Source organism: Bos mutus, chromosome 7 (genome assembly GCF_027580195.1).
Source record: "Bos mutus isolate GX-2022 chromosome 7, NWIPB_WYAK_1.1, whole genome shotgun sequence".
NCBI classification, from domain to species: Eukaryota; Metazoa; Chordata; class Mammalia; order Artiodactyla; family Bovidae; genus Bos; species Bos mutus.
Window position 1 is genome coordinate 100,982,277 of NC_091623.1, and position 10,857 is coordinate 100,993,133.

General features: G+C 40.8%; 1 protein-coding gene across 1 annotated transcript in view; it reads right to left on the reverse strand.

Annotated features, from left to right (window-relative positions):
• PDE6A (phosphodiesterase 6A) overlaps nucleotides 1-6,813 on the reverse strand; it is a 63,439-nt gene extending 56,626 nt beyond the window's left edge. The window contains exons 1-3 of the mRNA XM_005895344.3: nucleotides 6,667-6,813; nucleotides 5,957-6,046; nucleotides 5,271-5,411 (exon numbers count right to left, since the gene is read on the reverse strand). Of these exons, the coding sequence (XP_005895406.2) occupies nucleotides 5,271-5,411; nucleotides 5,957-6,046; nucleotides 6,667-6,747 (312 nt within the window). The 5' untranslated portion in view covers nucleotides 6,748-6,813. The remainder of the gene's footprint in view (nucleotides 1-5,270; nucleotides 5,412-5,956; nucleotides 6,047-6,666) is intronic.
• Nucleotides 6,814-10,857: the final 4,044 nt, after the last annotated feature.

Genomic DNA, 10,857 nt, shown 5'->3' on the forward strand with positions numbered 1-10,857 from the left:
TGGTGGTTTGTCTGCTCTTACATCATCCAGAGGGCAAGCAGATGGCAAATGAAGTCCACATGAAATTCACATTTCACGTCCTCACCCTTCTGCCCAGTTGGACTCTTCCTCTTGACTGTCGACAACAGGAAGCAATTCAGTTCTGGGTGAAAATGAGAGCTGGGGACCTACCTAAGCTCCACAACATGCTTTGTGCTGGATAGAGACAAGGTACAGTTCATGCCCAGAGGATCTACTATCTCATGGAGGAGACAACTAAGCCTTTGAGTGACTTTAGTAAGGTAGCCAGGGTAAGAATCAAAACAGTAACAAAAAGAGAACACAAATGTTGAGACCAGAAGAAGAATATCAGGCTGACACTATCGAGGTCAAACACTGCACGGTTTTGAAGACTGTCCTCAGGAGAAGCAGATGTCAACAGAGGGTGCGCTGGAATGTGGGGCGTGTTTGTGCCTGCCGTCCTCTGTCCCGTCTCTCTCTCTCTCTTTTACTTCTAAACAGCCTTCCTGAGATATAATTCATACACCTTGTGACTCGCCCAGCGTAATTGTACAATTCAGTGGCCTTTATTGACACTTTTCATAATGTCAATACTTCAGTTAAGAATTTAGCTATCTGGGGTGGGGCGGGGGGGGGGAGGGGAAAGAGAACCAGTTCTTAGAGTGATTATAGGCAACCCAACCCACTTCTAATTGCTAGATTGTTCCATCTATTGGGGATGACTAAATCAGGATATTCTCATTTAAATGTGACTTTCCCTTTTGAGGGAGAGTTCAAAAGAAACAGAGGGCAGAATGCTGCAGCTTAGAGCTGTGTTTTGATCTTTTAAGATACAAACTGAGCACCTTAAAATGGACTCTTGAGAATTATGAGGACATCACAAAATTTATCCTTACCTTATAACATATTAATAATTTCAAGATGAGTAAAAGATGAAAATGTATTAATCAAAGCAATTAAGGTTATTTCAGACTATAGTATTCAGGTTGAGGAAGTCTTTCTTAAACAAAATTCAAAACACAGAAGCCATAAAATTTAAGTCTTCTGTATTATGAAAGATGCCATAGACAAAGTTAAAATATAATCCACAGAAAAGGAAAATATGGTTGCAGCTAGGTGACACATACATAATCTATATAATATAAAGCACTCATATTTTAATAAGAAATAGACAAAGAATTCAATTTTAAAGGTGGAAAAATGGGCAATATATTGCACAGAAAAACTTGGGCAATGTATGTAAAAAGAAAAGTTAAATTACAAATAAATATACAAAATGTATTTACTCTTCTATGATCATCAGTGAAAAAACAATTAGAAAAGAAGAATAATAACATTTTTGCCTGTTTAAGTAGGAAAAATACAAAAGATTTATGATACACAGAATTGGGGGCAGGAGTTTGGAGAAAGGGAACTCTCATGCAGTGCAAGTAGGAGTATAAAATGATTTAGCCTTTAGACGGAAAATTTGGGGAAAGTGAAATAAAATTTTTTTCTTAGTAATCTACTTCCACACCTTTGTCCTATAGATAGTCTCTGTCGAGTGGGCAGGAATTTAACTCCAAGGTTGTTCATTACAGCATTGCCTTTAATTGCAAGACTATCTAGAAATGATTTAAATGCCCAGAAATAGGGGAAAGGATAAACTAATTATGGTATACCAATACTATTTTAAAAAATGAGATAAATCTATGTGGACTAAAGAACAAAAAAAGAGGATTTCTACTACTACCAATGGTAGCCAGTCTGTTGCAAACCAATCCTCCAACTGAGAATTATCATGAATCTGGACTCTGTATATGTATGTGTGTATGCGTATATAAACATTTATGTGAAGGAATCATAGCGCTAGCAAGGCAGCAATAATTTGATGGGCCAAGATCTCACAGAGAAGGGAAGCCCAGAGATATGAGCCTGATGCCTGATTCAACTTTTCCTCTTACTGACACCAAAGATGTTGTGGAGCAACTGGAAAGGTGTGCAAAGCTTTCAGTAGACCTACTTGGCTAGTAGGACTAGGTTGAAATTTGGGACCTGCCAAAAAGGAGACATCCTTGAAAGCAACCCAGGTTTTTAGCCTGTCCTTCCTAAAGATTTATACTCTAGGAGTAAAAGTGAATCAGAAACAGAATAACCCTCACAAAAACTGAAGACCAGCTTCAAATTGGCTCAGTCCTTGATTAGATTCAGATACTCTGCCTTTGTTTCAACTTATAACCAGAAGTAACATAAATCCCCTTTGGAGGAATATAACATTGCCAAGAGTTTCAAATCATCTCCAAAATATTTTATACAGATTTCTAGTGTTCAAACAAAAATAAATGGGCATGTACAAGATACAGATTAACTGAAAAATCAAGAAATAAAGCAGATTATAGAAAGAGGAACCATAGAATATATATGTGTACCGAAAAAATATGTACTAGAGTGTTCATGATAGCAATATTCATAAAAGCCCAAACTGGAAAATTCAAATCACTATCACTGGTAGAATAAATAAATACTTTGTGGATTACTCATATAATGGAATATTCTACAAGAATGAAAATTAATGAACTAATTAATGAAAATTGATGACTATGATGAGCAATAAGAATGAATCTTACAATCCAAATTTTGATCAAAAGAAGTCAGACACAAAAGAGTATAATTACATTTATATGAATTTCAAAATTAGGAAAAACTAACGTGGCTTTAAAGGTCAGAGAGTGGTTACCTTTTAGGAGGAAGGAATGGGAGTTACTAGAGAGAGGTAAGAAAGGGGCTTCTGAGGCGCCAGTAATGTTCTTATTCCTTAATCTTGGTGGTAGTTACGTGGGATATTCACTTTGTGGTAATTCACTGAACTATTTTCCTGTAATAGTGCTTTTCTCTGTGTGTTTGTTATATGTACATATATTATTTAAAAATCCACATGTACTACTATGGAATTATTTTTGTAGAGCATTATATAAAAAAGGGAGATTATCATGTTGCCCAGCAATTTATTTTATTTTTTAAACTGGGTTATCTTTTTATTGTTGAGTAGTAAGAGATTTTTGTTTTCCCCTTCATCAGCAAACATCAAACTTTAAAAAAAGATGGAAGTATAGTTGATTTACAATATTGTGATAGTTTCAGCAAAGTGATTAGTATATATATATTTTTTTCCGTTATTTTTAAAACTAACAAATGTATCATGACTATTTTATTTATTTATTTTTTAATATTTATTTATTTATTTGACTGCACCTGGTCTTCATTGCATGCACGGGATCTTCGATCTTTTGCTGTGATATGCGAACTTTTAGTTGCAATACATGGGATCTAGTTCCCGACCAAGGATCAAACCTGGGCCCGCTGCATTGGGACCACAGAGTCTTAGCCAGTGGACCACCTTCCATTGTAGGTTATTACAAGATACTGAGTATAGTTCCCTGTGCTATACAGTAAATTCTTGTTGCCTGTCTATTTTATATATAATAGTTCGTATCTGTTAATCCTATACTCCTAATTTTAAGAGTTCTTTTTATATTTTACATACTTGTCTTTTCAAAAGGTTTCTTCTTTACTGTCCTTTCAAGCACAAAACTTTTAAATTTTTATGAAGCCCAATTTTCTGTTTCTCCTTTGTTACTTGTGCTTTTGATGCCATATCCAAGAAACCATTGCCTTATCCAGGGCCACAAAGATTTACATCTATATTTTCTTTTAAAAAAATATTTATTTTTTAATTGAAGGATAATTGCTTTAGAGAATTTTGTTTTCTGTCAAGCATCAACATGAATCAGCCATAGGTATGCCTATGTCCCCCTACTCGTGAACCTCCTTCCCATCTCCCTCCCCTTCCCACCCCTTTAGATTGATACAGAGCCCCTGTCTGAGTTCCCTGAGTCATAGAGCAAATTCCCATTGGCTATCTATTTTGCATAAAGTAATATGTTTCCATGTTACTCTCTCCATACATCTCACCCTCTCTTCCCCGCCCCCGACCCTGTGTCCTCTCCATGGCTGCCCTGCAGATAAATTCATAGGCACCATATTTCTAGATTCCTTGTTTGTTTGGCTGCATCACATGGCTTTCAGGCTCTTAGTTCCCCAACCAGGGATTGAACCTAGGCCCTGGGCAATGAAAGCTCAAGTCTTACCCAACGGACCACTAGGGATGGACAATATTACAATAGTAAACAATATTTATCTTTCTTTTTCTGACTTACTTCACCCTGTATAATAGGCTCTAAGTTTGTCCACCTCATTAGAACTGACTCAAATGTGTTCCTTTTAATGGCTGAGTAATATTACATTATATGTATATGTACCACAGCTTCTTTATCCATTCATCTGTCAGTGGACATCTAGGTTGCTTCAATGTTCTAGCTATTGTAGTGTTGCAATGAACATTGGGGTACATGTGTCTTTTTCACTTTTGGATTTCCTCAGGGTATATGCCTAGGAATGGGATTGCTGGGTCATATGGTGGTTTTATTTCTAGTTTTTTAAGAAATCTTCATATCATCTTCCATCTTCAATTTACATTCCCACCAACAGTGCAAGAGGCTTCCCTTTTCTCCACACCCTCTCCAGCATTTATTGTTTATGGACCTCCTGATGATGGCCATTATGATTGGTGTGAGGTGGTATCTCATTGGAGTTGTGATTTGCATTTCTATAATAATGAGCGATGTTGAGCATCTTTTCATGTTTTTGTTAGCCATCTGTATGCCTTCTTTGGAGAAATGTCTATTTAGGCCTTTTTCCAACTTTTTGATTGGGTTGTTTGTTTTTCTGGTATTGACTTGTATGAGCAGCTTGTATATTTTGGAAATTAATCCTTTGTCAGTTGTTTCATTTGCTATAATTTTCTCCGATTCTGAGGGTTGTCTTTTCACCATAGGAAAGGTTTCTGCCCACCTTTGAGTGTATTTTCTGACAGTTTCTGAAGTTGGCAACTTTCTTCTTGCTGCATTTTCACCCTACATGGAAACTTCTTTATCACTCACCTTTACCACCTCATCATGCCTTCTTCTCACATGCTCATTTTTTCCCTATGGACTAGGGAAGATATAGGTTATTTTTCCTCCCCTGTGCCCTGGAATGACTTTTCCTCTGTAGAGGCTGGTACTCCTCTCCTCAGTGTAAAAGACCTGTGAAAAACCTTTCATAACCATCTACCTCCTGCCAGCCATTTCCCTGTGCAACCAAATTCATGACACAAGGCTGGGTTCCACCTGATATATAGCAGCTATATATTTAACCTATTCTTGGAAATGTCTGCTCTTAAGTGTTCTCACCTTCTGTTTGGTCATGTCTAAGAGCCCCACAGAGTATCTGTCACAGTTGAGGAAGGCACGGACTGTGTACAGGGCTTTGTGGAACTGCCTCTCAATGTCTGTAAGCTCTTCAAAGACTTTGCTCCCAGACCACAACAGTATCTGAAGAAATACAAAAACACAGTTAGTGTTCCTGAGGCACAGAACAGCAGCTCATAATAACCAAGAATAGCTGTCCCTGTTTTGTAGATGGAGAAACTGAGCTTCAGAGTGGTGAATAACGGGGCAGCTGCTATTGGATCCAACTCTTTCCAATTTTTTTATTTCCTAGGTTGTTAATAACAACGATGATAACAAACATTGACAGAGCCCAAGTATCCTACATACTTTATCCCGTAATTATCCCCATTTTTCAAAAGAGGAGGCTGAAGCTTGGAGAGGTTAAATGGTGTGCTCAAGGTCTTAGAACTGGTAAATGGCTTAGCAAGGATTCAAGTACAAGCTGGCTGACATGAAAGCTTATACGTGCAGTCACTCTGGGTTACAGCTTTACAGACATCATGACTCATGCACCCCAGGGATGCTGGGAGAGACTGCACGATACTTCCCAGGCACTCCTGTCACTACTGCCTTCTAGCTGAGCACATCAGTGCTTCAGGAAGAGGACACCTTCAGTCCAGTCCATTCCCTCAAGTCAAGCCCTTTACCTGGCCACGCCGAGTCTCACAGTTGTGCAGGTAACTCAGGTGGAACACCTTCATGATTAGATTTGCAAAATTGAGGTACTTGAGAAGAATCTGAAAATCAAACAGCATGAGGAGAAACAGATGAGAAGGAGAAATTCCTCTTCTGGCCACTTCTACCATCAGCCGATAAGTTTGAATATTTTCAAAGCTTCATCTGAGACAGTTTGAGCAGATGGATCGTGGAAAGCTGACTCATAAAATGTTGCATTATGTGAGGGTAAAACTCACAGAATGTAGAATGTTAATGTTATTAGAAGTGTGTTCATGAGAAGTTGCTACTGTTCATTGAGTTTGCAGGCCCCGTGATAAGTCATGTATATATGTTATCCTGATGGCCACAAATGACCTCAAGAGACACTATAGATACTCTCTATAAAAGATACTATAAAACCAGCCCCATTTTACAAATAAGTAATCTGAGGTTCAGAAAAACGTGCCCAAGACAAACAGATATTAGCAGAACCAGAACCATTATCCCTATATTCTTATCTCCAAAGCCCAACATCTTAATGATTATCCTGTCCTGCCTCCCTCACAGATCATCAGACCACTAACTTCCTTGTCTTACAGAGGGGAAAGCCAAGGTCAGGGCAAATAGCAAGGGTCAGAAGATTTGTGAGCTGGGAGAATGTGCTGGCATGGCCAGCCCACCAGTTCCTAAGCACTCTTACCTCTTCATCATTCTCGGTGAAGTGGGGCCCATCCACTTTATTCACAGCCATGATTATGGCCACCACATCCTTCCCATTCATTATGGGAGAAGCCAAGATGTTCTTAGTCTGGTACTCTGTGAGGGTGTCCACGAAGTCACAGAAATGTTCATCCTGAAGGTAGACAAAGACAAGTATGAGTGCGCAGAGGAAGAGCAAAGACAGGAAAACAACCCAGAGCCCCAGGTGCCCGTGGTTGCTGTTGTTGTTCAGTCACTCAGTCATGTCTGACTCTTTGCAATCCCGTGGACTGCAGCACACCAGGCAACCCTGACCTTCACTATCTTCTGGAGCTTGCTCAAATTCATGTCCATTGAGTCAGTGATGCCATCCAACCATCTTGTCCTCTGTTGTGTTCTTCTCCTCCTTCCTTCAATCTTTCCCAGCATCAGGAAAGATGCTGGGAAAGATCTTCACATCAGATCTTCACATCACTCCAAAATGTTGGAGTTTCAGCTTCAGCATCAGTCCTTCCAATGAATATTCAGGGTTGATTTCCTTTAGGATTGACTGGTTGGGTCTCCTTGTAGTCCAAGGGACTCTCAAGAGTCTTCTCCAACACCACAGTTCAAGAGCATCAATTCTTCGGCACTCAGCCTTCTTCATGGTACAACTCTCACATCCATTCATGACTACTGGAAAAACCATAGCTTTGACTAGATGGACCTTTGTCAGCAAAGTAATGTCTCTGCTTTTGAATATGCTATCTAGGTTGGTCATAGCTTTTCTTCCAAGGAGCAAGCATCTTTTAATCTCATGGGTACAGTCTCCATTTGCAGTGATTTTGGAGCCCAAGAAAATAAAGTCTTAGTGTTTCCATTGTTTTCCCATCTATTTGCCATGATGTGGTGAGACCAAATTCCATGATCATCAGTTTTTGAGTGTTGAGTTTTAAATCAGCTTTTTCACTCTCCTCTTTCACTTTCATCAAGAGGCTCTTTAGTTCCTTTTTGCTTTCTGCCATTAGGGTGGTGTCATCTGCATGTCTGAGGTTACTGATATTTCTCATGGCAATCTTGATTCCAGCTTGTGCTTCATCCAGCCCAGCATTTCTCATGATGTACTCTGCATAGAAGTTGAGTAAGCAGGGCGACAATATACAGCCTTGATGTACTCCTTTCCCAATTTGGAATCAGTCTGTTGTTCCATGTCCGGTTCTAACTGTTGCTTTTTGATCTGCATACAGGTTTCCCGGGAGACAGGTAGGGAGACAGGTAAAGTGATCTGGTATTCCCATCTCTTTAATAATTTTCCACAGTTTGTTGTAGAGGTGGGGTAGAGAGGCTCCCCGTTCTCTTGTTGACAAAAGAATGAAGCCAGTTCCATCTACTCCTCATCAGGGACGAGGCTATTATAGATGATTTCTACCCTGGAAGCCTCCAAAATCCAGTAGAAGAAAGTCTGAAATACAGCTTATGAAGGGTTATGGAGATGTGAGCAAAGCACTGGAGGGACCCAAGGATGGAGGTGGAGGGTTGGCTTTGTCTGTGGAGGAAGATTTTGAGAAGGCTCTCTTCCATTGATGACAGTTAAATGTAAATCAGAAACCTGAGTGAGGAAAAGACCTTAGTGAATAGAATCAGCACAGTTGCCAGCAGGTGTTGCGTGTGGCGCTTTGCCTGCCTCAGCTCACTGTATTCTTCCCAATAACCCAAGAGATGGGACCATTAGTAGTTCATCTTACAAAGGGGGAAACTGAAACTCAAGATTAACATTACTTATTACTGTGTGTGTATGTGATTTGAGAAACTGCCCTCAGCTCTGCTGCTTCATCCAGGGAAGCTTCATTTCAGGGAAGCCTGGATAAGTGTAGACCTGGGTCTGGGTCTTTGAACCAGAGAATTTGTTACTTCCAGCTTTTATTTATTCATTTATTGGCTGCACTGGGTCTTCATTGCTGCATTCAACTTTTTTTGCGATCCAGTTCTAGCACCACACAGCCAATCCAATGGATATCCCCATTCCACAAATCTTAACGGAAGCCCCGCTCTGTGTCAGGCCTTATGCTAAGCACCGGGGATAGAGGGAAGACTAAAATTCAGGCCAGCACACAGATGAATCACACAGAATTAACAGAATTCACACAGAATTAACACAGATGTCCTGTGTTAATAGTAACACAGGACATAAGGGTTGGCTCAAAGCAGTATGAGTGCAGAGGAGCACACACCTCCTACACCCCACCCCGAAGGCAAACTTGGAGGCCAGTATAGGGCGGTACAGTCTGGGTGGTCAGAAAGTGGGGACAGAGCGTGAATTGTTGTCTTAAATCCAAAAGAATCCACCTTTCTGTTTCTTGGTCACACTGTGAGGTTTCCCAACAGTCAGCGTTGCTGGGAACACAAGCCAGCTGAGATGTGTACAGTTCAGGCTGTTCTGAGAAGGAAGTGTATTTTGCAGAGCCAATTCACACAGCTGTGCTAGAACTAGAACTTTCCCACAATGCAGAAGTTTAGAATGTGGTGCTCTGCATCTGGGGATTCTTCCAGTTGGAGTGGGACTAAATAAACAGGCCCTGTTGTCGATGAAGCTCTCTCAAACCAGGTGAAGGGTAAAGGAATTAAGAGAAGCCTGTAGTGCTCAACTTGAATTAGTGTTGGAGGATTAAGCAAAATCTCTAAAGAGGTATTAACCATAAGGGTATTCCATGTCACTCTCTAAGGACAACTGATGAATACAAGCCTGAGTGAGACATGCCCAGATTCATTTCATCAAGTCAGTTCAGTCTTTCAGTATTCACTTCTGTCAAGGAAAGCAGTACTTGGGCCTTACCTGCATCTGAGGCCAATGTTACTAAAGCCACCAGTACCTTCTCTCCCACTGAGTTCTCAGCCCTAGAATTTTCTCACAAATAGCACAGCTGCCAATTGACTGGTGTCTGTATAATCATTGGCATCCTTATATTTTTAGCATATACAGTGTTCTCAGCTGTGTCATAGAACCTCAACTTATCAGCGGCGGAGGGACCTTAAAGGCCACCTGCTAAAACTGTTTTATTTACTTTTTGTTTGGCTGTGCCTGGTCTTAATTGCTGCATGAGGGATCTTTTTCTTTGGTTGTGGCATTCGAACTCTTGGTTGCAGCATGTTGGATCTAGTTCCCTGATCAAGGATTGAACCTGGGTCCCCTGCGTTGGGAACACAGTTTTAACTGTTAAACCACCAGGAAAGTCACTAACCTATCTGTTTTAAAGCCTAGGAATCAGAAGTCGAGCAGAAGAAAGCCCAAGTCATTCATTCATTCAGTTGGCATTAACAGAAAGCCTTTAATATATGCTAGGCAGTTTAGGCAATGAACAAGACGGGTGAATATCTTTCCCTAGTAAAGCTTCCACTCAAATGGGGTGGACAGACAAAAAGCAAGTAAACAGCTGCTTTGAAGAAGAGAAACTGGATGATGCTATAGAAAGTGATGGTAGCGGGGGTAGGTTGAAGCTGCTCTGGTCAGTCCTGGCAGGTAGGGAGGCTTCTCTAAGAGGCAATGCAGAGAGTGAAGGCTCAGAAGAGCCAGCCAGCCAGAAGTGTATTCCAAGCAGAGGGCACGGAGGATGCCAAGGAGCAGGGGGCAATGAACTGACTGATCTGAGAAACAGGAAGAAGGCCTGCTTAGTGAGGAGATTGGAGGTCAAGGAAGTCAGAGAGGTAGCATGCGTGCCTACGTGCATCCTAAGCTGCTTCAGTTGTGTCTGACTCTTTGTGACTCTATGGGCTGTAGCCAGCCAGGCTCCTTTGTCCAAGGGATTCTCCAGGCAAGAATACTGGAGTGGATAACCATTTCCTTCTCCAGGGGATCTTCCCAACTCATGGATCAAACTCAGGTCTCCCACATTGAAGGCAGATTCTTTACCATCTGAGCCACCAGGGAAGCCCCTCAGAAAGGTGGGCAGAGGCCTTATGTGACAGGGCCTTGGAGGCCACTGGAAGAGCTTAGATTTTATTCCAAAGTAATTCAAGACTGCTTCTCATTCCTGGAAACCCAGTTTCTCTTTTCAAACATCCTCTGTGCCAAGCTCCAGTGTGTCCCATGATATCTATTTATTGAATGACTTTCACTTTCAATGATGTACTAGGCCCAGAGCCAGACAATTCATTGACTCTCACATCTTCCCTGTCACATAGAACTCTCTCCTTCCCTGTTTTATAGACAATTCTC